Below are 18895 nucleotides of genomic sequence, written 5' to 3' on the forward strand. Positions count from 1 at the left end.
AGTACACTAACCTAACCTTCCTCTGCTGCAGTTGGACAGACTGACTGTTTCCCTGTGTAGGGGCTGTGCACTTGGGTTTTCCTGCCTGGAACGACCAGAGTTCGAATTCTGGAAAGGGCACCCGCCATTTTGAATTTCCCGCCAATTCCCGGGTGAGATGATGAGGATGTGACATCAGCACAGCACTGGGACAAAGAAATTTCCGCCATTTATGAAAGTCCCACGATTTTTTTGACCGCCAATAAAGCAGGTGGAGGAGGGGGAGGGCTAATTTGCATAATTAAATTAATTAATTTTCATAATTAAATCGTAATGGTGCCTTATATACCACTAAAACCCTGTCTAGGCTGTTGGAAGGGGACTAAATTTGGCAACAATACCAACTTTGCTCATATCGGCTTTGCGCTCCTACTAACATTTCCTACCAAGGTAATGAATTTGACAAAGAGATTAGTAAAAAGATTTATTTCAGAAGGCAAGTGAAAATTATATTTTAAGCAATACATTATGAACATGAAGAATTATCACAGATTATTAGTTTTGTAAAAACTATAATAGAAATAACAATGATTGTAGTAATGAGACTATTCTAATTCACACAACATAATACTTCAGTGCTTTTATTTTCTCTTGGGGATAACCTCAATCCAAACCTTTCCAGTAGGTAATGTTAGTATCTTATTCTCTTCCCGAACTCAACAACTCGCTCACCACTTAACGAATGTTGAAAAAAATGGTTCAAATGGCTCTGAGGACTATGGGACTTAACATCTATGGTCATCAGTCCCCTAGAACTTAGAACTACTTAAACCTAACTAACCTAAGGACAGCACACAACACCCAGCCATCACGAGGCAGAGAAAATCCCTGACCCCGCCGGGAATCGAACCCGGGAACCCGGGCGTGGGAAGCGAGAACGCTACCGCACGACCACGAGATGCGGGCAACGAATGTTGAAGATGAACAGTTCGCACATTGGTTTCACTTTGCGAGGGCGGGATTCACGCATAATGGGATAATAAATCGCCATAGTAGCTATATGTATGGGCAGGTGCAATTCCTGGTGCCAACACATAAGTAAGGCATTGTGGTTTATTTAACAGGCAGAAATCGTTGGTGGCAAACTCTAATGGCCATTCAGTGAACTTGACAAAATGAACAGTTGTTTCTGGCTGTCAAAGTACCTGCGCTGTTGGAGAATGTTATCATTGAAAAAAGACAACAGATGTGTTTCATGCCTGACAGATCAACATTCCTTTTTCTATGGCTTGTGCGACGATACCTAACACACATGTTTATCGAGTGATGGTTTAGTTTAGGAGGTATAGTGGCTATAGGGATGTTCAAAGGCACTGGTGTACTCAAACATTATTTGGTATTTGACATGGGTGCTGAATACAGTCTAGATGCGGCTGTGACCTGACTGCAAGTTTGATTGTGACCACAACCGCTGCCGTCCAGATGGCTCTGGCAGTGAGGTGACCCCTGGCACACATGCTGTCAGCAGCGGCTGACGTCAGAGCAGGTGAAGCAGCTGGGCCCCAGCGCCCTCTTGAGTCTGCGGAACGCCTGCTCCTCGTACTGGACGTCGCCCGCCTGGTGCCACTCCAGGTAGGTACGGGTGTCCATGAGGAACCGCAGGTGCCGCGGCAGCGCCGAACGTTCCAGCGGTTCCAGCTCCAGCAGGATGATGAACTCGCGCTGCGACGGGTCCAGCGTACGGTGGTTCGCCAAATCCATCTCCCACAGGCACCACTGCAACAGCGGGCGCGCGCGTGACTCGCGGTGTTACATATCACTTTAGCCTGTTAATTATGATTATAAAATCAGTCGAGGCATCGTGATATACGCTGAGTGGCAAGCTCTCTTCAAACGTGGGTAAATTCAAGGTAATGCCCATAACGAAGAGAACGATCCCGTTAGTGTCTGATTACAAGAGTAGTGGTGACCATCTGGAGTATGTCGCGTTGTTTGAATATTAAGTGGTGATGTTAAGAATTGTGGGAAGTGTCTGCCAGACTGTTAATCAAATTAGCATGCAGACTTTGAGACTGTAGATGTACTATCCCTCTTTCAGAGGAATATTATCCAGACAGTCTTCAAGATAACAAAGACAGACAAATTCGAGAACTGTCATTGAAACAGCTTAACAGCTCATGCATCCAAGTCGCCGACAAGAATAATGCAGAAGAGGAGAAAATAAAAGTTCTCACACTGGTTTGTGACACTCAACCTGCGTAGTTGCTAGGTAGGAAGTTTTTATGTTTGTTTGCAGTGTGCTTGTGTGTTCCGTGAGTGCTATGTGACTTGCTAGTCAATTAGTGTGCAACCAGCCTTTTTCCACGGATGCTAGAAGGCGTTCCTCTGCAGACTAGGAGCAACCTATGGTACTCACATGATGTCTGCGGAGCACATAGTGCATGAAGTACTACAGCATGTCTTCACGAACTGTTTCCAAAAAACGCGAACTAGACGCAGAGGACTTCTACCTCGACAGGGCCGTTTCCGTGATTTGACACCTGTTGACTTTTACCAGTGGGGAAAACTGTAAGACGCTGTCTAAATGGACGTGCCAACTACACCTAATGATATGCAACGACGTATTACTGCAGCCTACTCGGACATCTCTGCTGAAATGCTAGCACATGTGCTGCAGTCGTTCTATACCAGACTGGAAGCGTGCGTTTCCGCTGCCGGTGACCATTTCGGACACGACCTGTCATGGTCAGTTGTCTCGTTACTGGTCAAAATCCACATAACTACTGCGTGCTCTAGTGTAGTCCTTTAGTGTTTGCTATACCACATACGACAAACCCCGAAGATCTTCCTGAATGTGGAGGGTCACTGATGTCAAATCGATCCTCCTTAAAACGAGAAAACCGTTTTCTTACCGTGCTCTGTCCAATTGCGTCATCCATGCACACGGCACAAATGTTTCTGGCTGCCTCCTCTGCTGTCGCCCCTCTACTGCACTCAAACAGAAGGATATGTCGGAAAAGTTCCGATTTCTCCTCTTGGAACTCCATTTACTAGCGTTCACGGCTTCAGTCAGTAATTCCAAATGACAAAATGACAATAGGCAAACTCAAATAGCACCAGTGAACTAAAAATAAAAAATGACAATCGGGAAATAAACTCATACCTACCAGAAAATAGCAACATGCAAAACAATAACGCTACGCACCAACCCAATGTATGCTGAAAGTGGACCAGCAACCTTACAGATTCAAGTCCACGCTTGTATCCATTACACTGCTGTTGAGAATTTTTTTACTCTGTCTTTGCTATTACGATTTCCTGAAGGCTTTTACCACCGATACCTCATTAACTTGTATTTAATTATAACGTGTTTAAGAAATGCGATGCATTTTTGATAAATATTCGATGCCATTGTTATGAAACGGCAAATTTTCATAGCTTGCTAATTAGAGTATGAAAAGAACCAAATATGAATACCCTTTCACCACCAGTATGTCGTTTCCCGCCATTTTATTAAAACAACCGCTCCAAAGGTGACCTATTTTCGAGATCCTCAGCGTGTCGGTGCTTTGAAGTAGCATATATTCATACCAAGTAAGGTGTAGTATAATCACCATGAAATGCGGGCTTCATCTGCAAAAGAATATACCAGTGTGACATCTCCGAAGTATACTTGGATGAAAAAAGTGATCTTATATCTCACTGCCCACATTTCTCTCCACTAAGCAAAAATCTGGCGTGCCTGATTGTGCCTTTCACGCTTTGCAACGGGGAATCCGACGCTGTGACGTCACAAAAGTCGGTCACTTCTTCGACCAAGCCGGCCGGGGTGGCCGAGCGGTTCTAGGCGCTACAGTCTGAAACCGCTCGACCGCTACGGTCGCAGGTTCGAATCCTGCCTCGGGCATGGATATGCGTCATGTCCTTAGGTTAGTTAAGTTTAAGTAGTTCTAAGTTCTAGGGGACTGATAACCTCAGAAGTTAAGTCCCATAATGCTCAGAGCCATTTGAAGCCATTCTTCGACCAAATCCCGTGGGAGAAGGGCTTTACGAGCGGACGCCTCTAGCACTTTTGTGCAGAAGTTGCGCTGTTTAAGGGACTGAAGCTGCTGGGAACTTACCCGGCTGGACAGGAAGCTCTTCGAGAGGACGACGATGGTGTGCCGACTGCGGTCCATGGAGCTGGAGATATTTTGGACAATGACGGTGCCCAGCTGGAAGTCTCGCTCATGAAGGCAGATGCGATAGCGCTGTGGTCCGTTCTCCAGCAGTGGAACCAGCGTGCCTACCACCCAAGGGCGGTCGCTGCCGCTGCAACCAACCAACCAGTGACTCAGCAACACCCAGTGGAAACCACTATATTCGACAGAGTATGGGAAAGGTCATGGAAACGAGTTTCCACTCCAGATACCAGAAGCCTTTTTTGTCCTTGAGAAGAACCTTACAATATACCACGCTGGTGCCACCATTATGGTCATTGTAATCATACAATGGGAACACATCGGCTAAACGAGAAAAAGGTGTTGGATCTTTCACATCGCGTAATATGAATGGATGCAGTACGTGCATTATTGCATGCCGCATTTTGTACCTCGCATCATGCAGTGGAGCTTTTAGTTTCATGAGAAGCTACAGAGGACTCAGCTCTGTTGTCCCAAACTAGCTACAGAATCTCTATTGTGCTTACGTCCGGTCATGGAGGAGACCAGCGACTGCTTGGAGGTTCTTAAACATGTCGTATCGCGCCTCACGATATGTAATGGCGTAGATTATGGTACTCACGTCTTGGAATATAGATCTTAGAATATAAAAAAATTATATTAGCGGACATCAGGAAACTGCTTCCCACACTCTTTCATCTGTATGATGTAGGAAGTAATTTTTTTTTCTCTCCTTTATTTGGCCTTAATCTACATACTTTCTAACCGTGATAACTTAGAAGCTTCTATAAATACCGAAACTTAACGATTTTCCATTCTGGTAGGAACGGTTTAGGTCACACTAACTTAATTACATTTTTTGTAGACATGCAACACACGGCGAACACACTTATAAAGTGGAGAGACTGAAGGCGGTTTCCCTATTGTTCCACTTCTCACCAGTTAATGCTACAAACTTTGTCAAGAACATCGGTTACGAAGCTTTTTTACTATTAATAAATTTTACAGTTGGTAATTTTTAAGTTCTGTTGCTATATTTGTATTATCTGTGTCAAGAATGGTATCTTATAGCCTCACTTTGAGGGTTCCCTGTCACACTAATAGTAGTAACCCGACGTCGGTCGTACATACTTACTTCCGAATAACACTCTCAGATCAGAGATGAAGCAGGATCTTTGGTCATCCGTTTCGTGGTACACAAGCGGCTACGTAGAGGAGTGAAACAGCGACGGGGTCAAGCGGAAATGTTTCAGGTCTGTGTGGTGGGAGACATTAAGGAATGACTCGGACGGCCGGCCGATGTGGCCGAGCGGTTCTAGGCGCTTCAGTCTGGAACCGCACGACCACTACGGCCGCAGGTTCGAATCCTGCTTCGGGCATGGACGTGAGTGATGTCCTTAGGTTAGTTAGGTTTAAGAAGTTCTAAGGGACTGATGACCTCAGATGTTAAGTCCCATAGTGCTCAGAGCCATTTGAACCATTTTTGACTCGGACTTTAGGCGAACGAGGTAGACATGGACAGTAGTTAAGAGTCGGGAACACACAGCAAAGAATGGTGCTAAAGACTAGGAACGACGCAGGTACCAGATTGCATTGTTGTAAGCGAACGCTTTAGGTTCAAGTACTCGTCAGAAGGTAGCTCACACACAGCTACATGTAGGTAAACGTGCGATGAAAACCAACAACCCTAGCCCAGAGCCACGGACAGGGACGCTTTGCAACTCCTCCTTATAGAACCAAGTTATTTAAGTCTAACTTATCCCTTTACATTGCATCTGCTGTTGGCTCGTCCGTCCGAGGCCACAGTCTCTCGCTGGAATTCGCGACCTCTTCCTTGCTGCGGCGTTTGAAGGCATGTATACGCTGAGGTGACAAAAGTAATGCGATACCCCATAATATCGTGTTGGACCTCGTTTTGCCCGGCGTAGTGCAGCGGCTCGGCGTGCCATGGACTAGAAAAGACGTCGGAAGTTATCTACAGAAATATTGAGCCATGCTCTCTCTATAGACGTCCGTAACTGCGAAAGTGTTGCCGGTGCAGGATTTTCTGCACGAACTGACGTCTCGGCTTTTGTATCCCGCCTGGAAGGCGGCGCGCGGGTCTGCTCCTGTAAAATGAAGGGTAGGCCGAATGTAGGAAGTGATTAGAAGCAGGAAAAGGTGAAAATCTCTCAGTACTGCTCTTAGAAATGGTTTTACTATATGACAGTATTAAGTGAATACATAACTTTTCCATGAGGTGCAAAGCCTTAGATCCGTCGTAAGTAGAACATAGTCTCAATAGCAACCTGAAGTTGAAGCGATGTTTCCAGACCTTCTGCTCTTAGATGAAATGGGCAGAATCTGGAGCGGAGCTCGTAGAACTCTCCCGCTCCGGCTAGAGTGCGCTGTCGTCGGTGTCTGTCGTAGTGCCAACCTAGCAGAGCGCACCTACGTTGTGGCATCGTAGCTATCGATACCACATCGATTATGTCCCATAAATGTTCGGTAGGTGGACAAATCATTCACTCGAATTGTCCCAGTGATATGCTGCATTGGGATCCATAAAAATTCCATCTTTTTTGCGAACATTAAGTCCATGAATAGTAGCAAATAGTTTCCAAGAAGACGAACATAGCCATTTCCAGTCAATGTTCGTTTCACTTGGACCAGACGCAGTTAATTCCATGTAAACACAGCCCACACCATTATTATCCACGGTGAAAAGTAATGCCTAAAGTTTGATATTCTCGGCGCACTGTTGATACTATGCATCTCGAAATAATGAATTTCTTAACGATTTCCGAAATGGAATGGCCTATGCGTCTAGCTCCAATTACCATTCCGCGTTCAAAGACTGCTAATCCCCGTCGGGCGACCATAATCACTTCGGAAACCTGAGTACAAATGACTACTCCGCCAACACACTGCACTTTTGTGTACGCGATACTACCGCCATCTGAATAAGTGCATATCACTCTCCAATGACTTTTGTTACCTCATGGTGTAAGGTGGCAGATTTTAGCACCTTACACGATATTTATTCAGAAAATAATATATGACAGATAACACGCGGATAAAGAGAGCCATTTGACAGAGCGATACTAGTATCAACATATCAAGGTTAATACTGGTACGTAAGATTTTAGAACCGTGCATATTATCAATGGGAAGGTGGTTTGGACGGACACAGGAAAGAGTTGTTTGTGATGTCGAACAAGCGAGGTGGCCGACAGCTGGCCGGCGCTTCACTCGGCGGCTGCTTTGTCGTCTTGTGACCACAGGGGGTATTGGGGGAGCCGGAGACCTCACAGGTGGAAGAAGAGAGAGAGAGAGAGAGAGAGCGTACGTGCGGGACAGCGAGAGACTGTTTCCCGCCAGCTAACGGGACACAACCGACTCATGAAAGGTGGGAGACCCGCACGAATTTTTAGAGTCCTGATTGGCCGAAAAGCGTAGGAATACATGTGAGAGGAACGGCAAAGTTTGGCGGCAACAGGAACCGCGCGAAAATTCAGAGTCCTGATTGGTCAAAAAACGCGTATAGATACAAGTGCGAGGAACGGCACAGTTTGGCGGCAACAAGATCTGGACTCTGGTGTCGGCGGTGGTACGAGGCGGACGCTGAGGGTCTGCTCCGCAAGAGCTCTCACGGATCACGCTGGTGCCTGGGACGACTGTCCTAATCTACGTGGTGAAGTATGGTGATATTAGGGCAAACATCTGCCAAAGTAGGGCATTGCAATTGAAATTGCGTACGCGCTCCACTAGCTCTTTGTTTGAGCTCTCTGATTCTGTGTCCGTCTCGGTGGAACTTCAGCAAAAGCAGCTTGCGTGGCCAGTATTAACCTACGTAAGTTAAGGAAAGGAACGATTAGGGATAGAGCCTCCATTGTGCCGGTGATAGGATAGTTAGTTTAGGGAATTAATTTGACTGTAATGTTTTAGGTTAGGAATATTGCTCATCCTGTTTGTAATGAATAAATGTAAGATTTATTAACAGACCATAATCAAAGCGTTATCATTTCCGTAGATATCAAACTACTGATAGAATAAGAGTTTTATTAATAAAATAAATTATCATATTAATTCGATGCAAACGACACTGGGTTTGTATTCGCTGCGTTAAACAGAACCAATAAATCACATAGCAGTAATGAACTCTTGAAGTTTCATAGACATTATACCCCCGTACCTTGCAAGTGTATACGGCGTTTGAGGCTGTTTGCTTGTAGATGATTCGTGACTGCGTCGCTTTTTACTTCCAATTCGCAATCGGTGCGCGTGAAATCAATGGTTTCTCAATGCGTACAACTAATATTCATACTCGGGTGATTTTTCTTTTTTCTGTCTTCCTTTCATGATTCGGTCATTACATAGACCTTCAATCAAAGATCTGATAGACAGTTACCCAGCTGGCTACGGAAACCATTTCAGAATGGGCAGTGAACGATTCTGTCAGTACCAGTTTGATGATCCTCACAGTCAGTGAAAGCTTGGTCAATGCCCACAGAAACATTCATGTTCGAAAAGCTCGCGCTTGGCAGCTCTTGCTGCGCGATAAATAAAAGCAAATGTTTGCTCGACGAAGTCGCTACATGAGTATTACCGAGAGACATGCCAGTAGTCTTACTGTCACAAGGAAAATGGTTTGCAAAAAGCAAGCAACTTACCACAAGCCTGAGTGCTTAAAGCCTTATTTATATAATTTTTGAATCTCAATTTCCACAAGAGCTGTTGCTTTTTGTATATAGCGACCACTCTAAGGGGAAATTGAATTTTCACCAATCATTACTAACAAAGGCTGGCCGCTTACACATTTTGAATCTACGTATTATATCACACTAAATATTTTTAACTGAAAAAGGAAATAATAAATGAAAACTATAATTGTTTGTCTGAAGACTTACAGTCCATTGACTTTTGCTTTCCTGAGGGTTTAAAGTGATTAGTGCTGGCCACTTTTCCGTATAGGTCATTAGTATAAAATGCCAACTGAAATGCTAATGTCTACAGATCCTTCACTGCAAATAAATAGCTTTTTCATATCACAAATACAATCTATAATTTCTTGTTCTTTATTGAACGTACTCCTTACGCTTCCCGTAATATTTTTTTCAACTACTGCAGCTTTATTTTTTCCTATAACGTTTCATTTCATTGTGCTATCTTTTTCCTCCTGTAAAAAAGGGCATTTTATCATTCTTTTCGATCTAAACTGCATTTTCTGACGCAACAGGATCCCATGTTTGTTGCTTTGAATTCTGGACATATTTTCAAAGCGTGTTTTGTCCCAGTATCTGAAACAATACCTAGTGGCTGCAGCAGACCTTTTCAGTAGAAGTGTTTCGCAGATAAAACTGCCAAACAGAAAGAAAACCTAAGCAACTACATCTGTAAACCAAAATAAATTGCTTAAAGGTGGATATTGTAAACTAGTAGTCCTCGTATAAGTAAGGTAACAAGAATAACTGACTTACATCAAACGACTGAAAATCGGAAAAGTTTTTACTAAAAACAATGGAACGAGATTTTTCTGTCAAACTCGCTGACGACAGTGATGGAGTATATTAGAACTAGTGTGGTTACTTCTCGGCAGACGGCAGTACTGTTCAGGGGGAAAAAAATCCAATTGCCACTTTTCCTGCCCTGGCCAGCCTACACCATCTTTCCCTGTTTTTAAACTCCATCACAAAGTAATCAGTCCAGGAACGGGAGCCCTCAATGATAACGCCGTATAGCTTACTGACAAGAACCTGCGACAGAGCACACAAAAGCCTGCGCGAGAACGCGACACATCTTTCCTGTACGTCTAACTGCCCTGGCCATCCGACAGATGGCTTAACTGCATACCTGCGTGCATTATGAAACTTGCATGCGGAAATGACAAGGGGACCGCGCGTACTCTTCGTTATCGATTTCGTCCAAATTTATGACATACGCAGGGCATAGCTAGAAATGAGGGTGACAGAGTTGGGGGCTCCAGATGGCCATGCGTTTAATAAATAAATAGCATTTTTGACGCGGGTCCGGCGAGGCATCACCCATTCCCTGTCACCAAGTGGCGGATGGCGCAACGGAAGGAATACAGAACGATAATTCCAGGATGATGGGATCAAATCCCACCCGCTGATAACTTTTTTATTTTCAATTTTTACTTCACTTACACTGCAAATAAACCGAAATAACGTGTAATATAATGTACTTATTACTCTTTTGATAGAAGGCATGTATCGAAAGGCAAAGGGAAATTTGGAACTGCTTATAAATTTTCAGGAGGGAACTTTAAGGCGAACAAGAGAAATTCGTATTTAAAATTATATACTTTTACTAAAACAGGGAAGCAGTAATTTTCTCGGCATCTAGCACACGTTAAAAGCGCCCCATTTTCGCGAGTACATGGCTGTTTTAAAACTGCATAGAAAAACAAACTTGATTTATATTCATAAAAGGTTCTCTCTCACCACACAGTTTGCCATCAAACCATACAGAATGCATCTTTTCGCTTAATATTAGCGAGGATAGGTGGTGATGAACAATGGAATGTACTTTGATACACTCTTTTTGGAATGTGATTTCTTGTTCATTCTCGGTGAGATAAGAGCGGTTTTGAAGCTTTTCAGTCAAATTCTTTACCTAAATACACACATCAAAAAAGTTCTGCATCACCTCTGTTTCGAGAGTTCCGGAACCTGTACAGAAAATTACAACAGAGATCCACATAAACACCATTTCCGTCCTTTTCATTGCTCATGAAAACCACACACTGCATGTTGTACCACCATAAAGTGAGACCTTCAGAGGTGGTGGTCCAGATTGCTGTACACACCGGTACCTCTAATACCCTATAGCACGTCCTCTTGCATTGATGCATGCCTGTATTTGTCCTGGCATACTATCCACAAGTTCATTAAGACACTGTTAGTCCAGATTGTACCACTCTTCAACGGCGATTCGGCGTAGATCCCTCAGAGTTAATGGTGGGTCACGTCGCCCATAGATAGCCCTTTTCAATCTACCCCAGGCATGTTCGATAGGGTTCATGTCTGGAGAACATGCTGGCCATCCTAGTCGATCGATGTTGTTAACCCGAAGGAAGTCATTCTCAAGATGTGCACGGTGGGGGCGCGAATTGTCGTCCATGACGACGAATGCCTCTCCAATATGATGCCGATATGGCTGCACTATCGGTCGGAGGATGGCATTCACGTATCGTACAGCCGTTACCGCGCCTTCCCTAAGACATTCAGCCTGACGGGGTTGCCTCCAAACACGTCTCCGACATTGTCTGGTTGAAGGCGTATGCGGCACTCATCAGTGAAGAGAACGTGATACCAATCCTGAGCGGTCCATTCGGCATGTTGTTGGGCACATCTGTACCGCGCTGCATGGTGTCGTGGCAGCAAAGGTGGATCTCGCCATGGACGTCAGGAGTGAAGTTGCGTTCATGCAGCCTATAGCGCACAGGGTGAGTCGTAACACGACGTCCTGTGGCTGCACGAAAAGCATTATTCAACATGGTGGCGTTACTGTCATGGTTCTTCTGAGCCATAATCCATAGGTAGCGGTCATCCATTGCAGTAGTAGCCCTTGCGCGGCGTGAACGAGGCGTGTCATCAACAGTTCCTGTCTTTCTGTATCTCCTCCATGTCCGAACAACATCGCTTTGGTTCACTCCGAGATGCCTGAACACTTTCGTTGTTGAGAGACCTTCCTGGCATAAAGTAACAATGCGGACGCGATCGAACCGCGGTATTGACCGTCTAGGCATGGTTGAACTACAGGCAACACGAGCCGTGTACCTCCTTCCTGGTGGAATGACTGGAACTGATCGGCTGGCGGACCCTCTCTGTCCAATAGGCGCTGCTCGTGCGTGGTTGTTTACATCTTTGGGCGGGTTTAGTGACATCTCTGAACAGTAAAAGGGACTATGACTGTGATACAAATATCCACAGTCAACGTCTATCTTCAGGAGTACTGGGAACTGGGGTTATGCAAGACTTTTTTTGATGTGTCTATAAAAAACCGACAATGCAGGGTTGCATTAGCGGAGTATATCTGGGAGGAAACTTTTTAGTATTGCACAATGATGCCTCTTCTTCATCCTGAAAAATCTCTTTGAATAATTAAGAGAAAACGAAATTGTTCTCTTGCACGTAGGACTTCATCACATAAGTCAAAAGATAATTGTATGAGGTGGTTGTAAGTTTTTACCAAATTTTGGTGAAGTAATGACGACATTCTTTGCCTTTCCTTTTCTACATTTTTATTAGAATATTAATAAATATAAGAGTTAGTCAAATAATAACCGAAATCCGCCACAAAGACCAGGGAATGATTCCATTCAAAAGTAAGCCCATTGGGAGACGAGATGATGAGTTCCTGTTTCGTAGAACGCGGTCGGCCACTGAAGTATCCACAATCCCACTCATTCTTTCAGTTCTTTGTCCGATTCGAACAGACGTCCACGCTTTTTTTTACGTTGCCAAAGATGTGAAAATCACGCAGTGAAAGATGCAGGCTATACGGAGAATGTTAGTTTTTACCAATCAACTCGCTGAAGTGTATCCTTCGCCCGATTGGCAGTGTGGGGGCGGGCGTTATCGTGCCACAGGATGACAGCATCCCTGGATGTTTTGACTTTATGGCACGACGGGGCTTCTGCAAAGTGCCCTCATAGAGTTGCGCACTACTGGTTGTGGTTCCATGCTCGAGAAACTCGATGGCGGAGGGCCCCTGCAATCGAGGAGTTCATCATGACGTTAACGGAACCTGCGTGAAGTTTTTGATTTCTTTGGTGTGGGAGTTATGGGATGTTCCCCTTTGCCCTTGGCCTGTTGGAATTGTTGGGATGCTGTTGGACAGAATCATCCTATTGTACCATAACGCACCCGCCCCCCTCCCCCCCCCCCCTTCCACCACTGCCAATCAGATGAAGGCTGAGCTTCAGCGACATGGTTAGGAAACACTGCAACATCCTCCCTCCAGCGAGGATCTTTCGCCGTGTGTTTTTAACATCTTTGGCGACTTGAAGAAAGACATGCGTGGACATCAGTTTGAGTTGGACGAGGAAGTATAGAATGGATGTGGTTATGGGGTCGTCAACGGCCGACAACGCTCTACAGTACGAAACAGGAACTTACCGTCTCATCTCCGAGTGGAATAAACGTCTTAACGCGTGTGGTGATCACTTTTTAACAGAATCATTCCATGGTCCCGCTGTGGCGGGTGTCCGGTTTTCATTTGACTGTCTCCACACAATATAATGGACATAATTTTCGTTTATTTGTAGTCTAAGTAACGCAAAGATTAAAAATAAAAAAGTTTCCGCCTAGAGACTCGAGCCTACTATTCTCTGATTACTGTTCTGTATTCTCGCTGCTGTATCAATTGCTGTCTGGAAACCACGTTAATGTAAATGGCTCATGCCTCGCTCGTCACCTGCCAGAAATGATATTTTTAGGGTTCTCTATCCCAGTTGGTAAAAAACGGAACCATTGCAAAATCACTTTGCTGTCTGTCAGTCTGTCTGTCCGACAGTTCAGAATCCTCTTTCTCGGGAACGGTTAGGCGTATCAAGCTTAAACTTATGGACATATTACTGTCTAGGGTCCCAAGAGGTGTAAAAAAGGGAAGGTTCTAAGCCAATGCTGTCAAAAGATATGGCCATTTGTGTTACATACTTTGACACTCGCCAACTCACTCGCCAGGACCTACAGCTTACTTCCGTTTATCTCTATTCATAAAATTTGCTGATAATCGAGGTTTAACGCTGCAACTGCAGGAAGAAATTCGAAAACTGCTAATTTGTAGTTATATGACATGAAGAAAAAAATCGGCACTCGTTATCACACAGTCTGTTTGTCCATCCATCTTTTAAGACCTCTTTTGCTCACTAATGGGAAGACAGTCAAGCCGAAATTTATGTCACAAGCTAAAGTCTATGGTTCGTTGGCGGAATGCAGTGTCGATAGCAGCGAAAAATCGCCGAGATCCTCGTTTCCGAGAATGGTTTAACTATCCATACAGGTAGGAGGAAAGTTGTGGCACGAAATTTTAACACTGGATAGCTGATGCCAGTAGGAACCAAAATTACTAATGTTGTGTAGGTCGGCAACGCACTATTTTTAAACTATGGAAACTTGGCGCCACGCGCTGCGATTGGCCGTAGGATTGCCCTGTTGCCGTTTGTTGGTTGACGGGCAGCGCTATGGTTGTCGGTTCACTCTTATAAACGTCCTTCGCCCCGTCATTGCCCCAACGCGATACGCTTACGTGTCGAATAGGTCTTGTTGTTTGTCTCAACCTCACGCCAGAGGTATGCACACGTAAGCTTCGCTTCGGAGCATACACACGTCACCTGCGATTTAGTCATTCAGTAAGCAGGGCGGCACAGTATCCGTTTGAAGAACAACGAGATATGGTTTTTACGTATGGACTAGCCGACGGTAATACGCATGAAGCTTGACGGATGTATGAGGAACGGTACCAGCAAGACACCACCCACACCCGCAAACGTTTACAGCAATTCACCGGCGACTTGGCGAAACAGGTTCATTAGAGGGGTACCATGGTGACGCTGGAAGACCTCGAACACTACGGGATGCTGCATATGAAGAGACTGTTCTCGAGCGCTTCGAGGAAGCACCTATGACAAGCACTCGAGCGGCTGGGCACGACATGGGGGTCACTCATGGGTTAGTTTGAGAGGTTTTGAGGGATGACAGCCAGTACCCGTTTAGTTTCTACCCTGTCCACGACCTAAATCCTGTGGTAGCCTATGAACACAGTCTAGGATTTTACCGGTGGTTTCTGCAACATGTTGCACGACATCCCGACTTCCCCACCATTGTGTTGTTTACCGACGAGCGCACCTTCCATAGGGATGGCCTTTACAACACTCGAAACGTTCATTACTGGGCGAGGGGAAAATCCCACATCACGTACGTTCATGGACACCGGGAACGATTTTCGCTCAACATTTGGGCAGGCACTATGGGTGACCATCTGATTGGGCCGGTCCGTCTACCTCCTCTCCTTACTGGGGCAAATGTCCTTCACTATTTGCGAGAAACTATACCCGGCCGGCTGGAAGATGTTCCCGTGGGCAAACGGCTAGCATGTGGTTGCAGCATGATGGGGCACCCGCACATAACAGCCGTGCTGTGTGCGGATATTTAAATGAACTCTTCGACGGCCGGGTAAATGGCAGAGGTGCTCGCAGGACATGGCCCCCGCGATCACCAGACCTCACGCCACCGGACATTTTCCTGTGGGGATTTTTCAAGGTTCTAGTTCACTCACCCGGACGGGAACCACTTAGAAGCGAAGAGGGATTAATGGACCGCATCCAACATGCCGCCAATCACATCAGAGCAATGACAGGAATCTTTGAAAGAGTTCGGCAAAATACCGTTCGACGTTACCAAGCATGTGTCGCAACGGAGGGTCGTCAGTTCGAGCACCTGCTTCAAGTAAACAATGTCCTAGTTACAAAAAAGGCCCTTTTTAGGGCCGACACAATTTGTAAAAGACTTTCTGTACGCAAAGTAACAGCTGTTGACGCGTTTGTTCCCGGTATGTCTTATCATGAAACTACAATGGATGTGCCGGGACCCCGGCTGATTCGCCCCCAGGCTCCCAGAGTGGAAGGTCATGTGTGAAATCTTATGGGACTTAACTGCCAAGGTCATCAGTCCCTAAGCTTACACACTACTTAACCTAAATTTTCCTAAGGAGAAACACACACACACACACATGCTCGAGGGAGGACTCGAACCTCCGCCAGGACCAGCCGCACAGTCCATGACTGCAGCGCCCAAGACCGCTCGGCTAGTCCCGCGCGGCCAGAATGGAAGGTTGGTGCGCTACCACCGAGCGTGCGGACCGCCTTGGATACAACGCGATCTCCGGCAGGCAAAGCATTCGCCGTCTTGCGTAGTCCAGGGCATCCGGTGAAAGGAGCCTACACTGTCACAGCGCCAGAGATTGCGCCAAAGATTATTATTTCGCCGCCTCCATTGGCGCAGTAGTTGTTGAGAGGGTGTCGGGAGCACTTCTTGTTGAGAGGATGTCGAGAGCAGTACTTGTTGAGAGTATGTCGAGGGCAGTACTAGTTCAGAGGATGTCGAGTGCAGTTGTTCTGTTGGGCGAGAGAGTAGATGCTGTTAGGTTTGTGTAATGTATAGATGGAAGATGTTGCAATGATCACAGTGTATTTTTTGTCAATATATATTGAGGTAAAAAAATTATTATTTCACATTTTTTTAATGACAATGCCTCTTGGTCACAGGATCAGTCAACAAAGCATCTGGCTCGTGTTCATGTATTAGACTTGTAATTCTGGTTGCTATGTGCAATTATAGTACTTCTGGTTTTTCAATTAGTTCATTGTCAATGGTGTTTAAAATATATTTTCGTATTGAGGAAGAACCGTGCCAGATACATGTGCGTTGAATCAAACTACAACACACAGAACAGTTACACTTGTGCTTTGTTGTTTCTTAGCTTTTATAGTTGCAGGGGACTTAATTAATCAATTGTGTTAACGGAAATTTCTTGTCATTCGTTATTGTTATTTTATGCAGTCAGATTGCGTACTAATACTACTCAGGGGCAACCGGTTACGAGACTTCGCAACCGGACACACAGCTATTAAAATTATTGCATTTTAATTAAGCCCCCATGCACCGGAAACAGGGCAATCCCGCGGCCAGTTGGAGCATCAAGTTGCCGTAGTTTAAAAATTGTGCGTTGTCGACCTACACAACATTGGTAATTTTTGTTCCTACTGGCATCAGCTATCCAGGGTTAAAATTTCGTGACAGTTTGCCTCGAGGCTGTATACACAGTTCAGTTTGTACGGAACCCTCAGTTCTCGAGTTCTACTCTCACCTAGCCAACTTTTTTTTCTAAGCGCTCGGTCGTCTGGAACTCCCACTTCCGTCACTTTCATTTCTGGGCAAGCCTTGCATTAATTTGGACGAAATCGGGGATGACGAGTAGGCGCGGTCTTTCGGAGTGGCTCGCCCTAACTCGCCTGTTTTTGACAAGGGAACCTCCCCATCGCACCCCTCTCAGATTTAATTATAAGTTCGCACAGTGGATAGGCCTTGAAAACTGAACACAGATCAATCGCGAAAACAGGAAGAAGTTGTGTGGAACTATGAAAAATAAGCAAAATATATAAACTGTGTAGTCCATGCGGAACATATGCAACATCAAGGAGAGGGTGAGCTCAGGAGCGCCCTTCTGCCGTGGTTAGCGTGAGCAGATGCGGAACGAGAGGTCCTTGGTCCAAGTCTTCCCTCGAGTGAAGAGTTTAATTTTTTATTTACAGTTTATGTTACAAACTCTTATGTTTTCATCACTTTTTTGGGAGTGATTATCACATCCACAAGAAAACCTAAATCGGGCAGGTAGAAGAATCTTTTTACCCATTCGCCAAATGTACAAGTTAGGTGGGTCGACAACATATTCCTGTCATGTGACGCACATGCCGTCACCAGTGTCGTATAGAATATATCGGACGTGTTTTCCTCCGGAGGAATCGGTTGACATATGACCTTGCGATCAAATGTTTTCGGTTCCCATTGAAGAGGCACGTCCTTTCGTCTACTAATCGCACGGTTTTGCGGTGCGGTCGCAAAACACAGACACTAAACTTATTACAGTGAACAGAGACGTCAATGAACGAACGGACAGATCATAACTTTGCGAAAATAAAGAAAGTAAACTTTTCACTCCAGGGAATACATGAACCAAGGACCTCTCGTTCCGCATCTGCTCACGCTAACTACGGGACCACGGCGCTCCTATGCTTACATTATCCTTGACGTTGCCTATCTTGCGCATGGACCACTCAGTTTGTATATTTTGCTTATATTTTCATAGTTCCACACAACTTCTTCCTGATTTCTCGATTGATCTGTGTTCAGTTTTTCAAGGTCTATCCACTGTGCCAACCTATAACTAAATCTGAGGGGGGTGCGATGGGGAGGTTCCCTTGTCAATGTCTCTGTCGGGGGCCTCAAATGATCCCATTAGGAAAGCGTTCTGTCCCGTCAAGTGTCAACCAGGCTACACACCTGTAGAGGATGAACGCGTCGAACAGGAAGTCATCGACGCCTGTGGCGCCGGCGTCGCGACGCCTCCGGCGGGCCTGCTTGCGCAGCCTGAGCAGGTGCGCGGTGTAGGCGATCTCGAAGCGGTAGCGGTAGCAGACGGCGGCGGCCAGCAGCAGCGCGGCGCAGGCGGCGACGCCCGACAGCACGGCCGCCAGCAGCGGAGAGCCGCCTGTCGAAGCCGCCGGCGCCCGCGCCGGCCGCGCGCAAGCCGAGGGCCGAGTCGGCGCCTGCCCCACCGGCTGCCCTGCCAGCAGCGGCGGCCGCGCGCACTTCAGCGCCGCCGAGTCGTCCCCGGGGCCCAGCGGCAGCACGTGGGCGGGCGTGACCAGCAACCACGTGCGCAGCCGCAGCAGCGCGCACTCGCCGCAGTCCACGGGGTTCCCCCTCAGGTCCACCACCTCTACGCTGTCCAGCGACGCCAACATGCCGTCGCTCAGTGTCGAGACCGCGTTGTACGACAGGTTCACCGTGTGCAAGCACCTGTGTGCACCGCAGGGTAGGGTTGTCTGTGGAGTCAGCATTCAGACGCGCTGAACAGAATTGTTGTTGCCCTGTATTAGCCCCTTCGACCTGTCTCACACAGCATGCGGTTCCATTCCGTTCGGTTCAATTTTGGCTGCAACCGATGAAAGGGTACAGTACCGCCCGACA

The 18895-nt window shown here is 46.1% G+C and overlaps 1 protein-coding gene across 1 annotated transcript; it reads right to left on the reverse strand.

The window, feature by feature from the left end:
* Window positions 1-951: 951 nt before the first annotated feature.
* Window positions 952-18323, reverse strand: LOC126457471 (toll-like receptor 2). Its single transcript, XM_050093763.1, has 3 exons — window positions 18206-18323; window positions 4101-4290; window positions 952-1755 (listed from the first exon to the last, which is right to left on the reverse strand). The coding sequence occupies exons 2-3, from the start codon at window positions 4155-4157 to the stop codon at window positions 1501-1503; spliced, it is 312 nt and encodes a 103-aa protein (XP_049949720.1). The 5' UTR covers window positions 4158-4290; window positions 18206-18323; the 3' UTR covers window positions 952-1500.
* Between the last annotated feature and the right edge of the window lie 572 nt (window positions 18324-18895).

Source organism: Schistocerca serialis, chromosome 2 (assembly GCF_023864345.2).
Source record: "Schistocerca serialis cubense isolate TAMUIC-IGC-003099 chromosome 2, iqSchSeri2.2, whole genome shotgun sequence".
NCBI lineage: Eukaryota > Metazoa > Arthropoda > Insecta > Orthoptera > Acrididae > Schistocerca > Schistocerca serialis.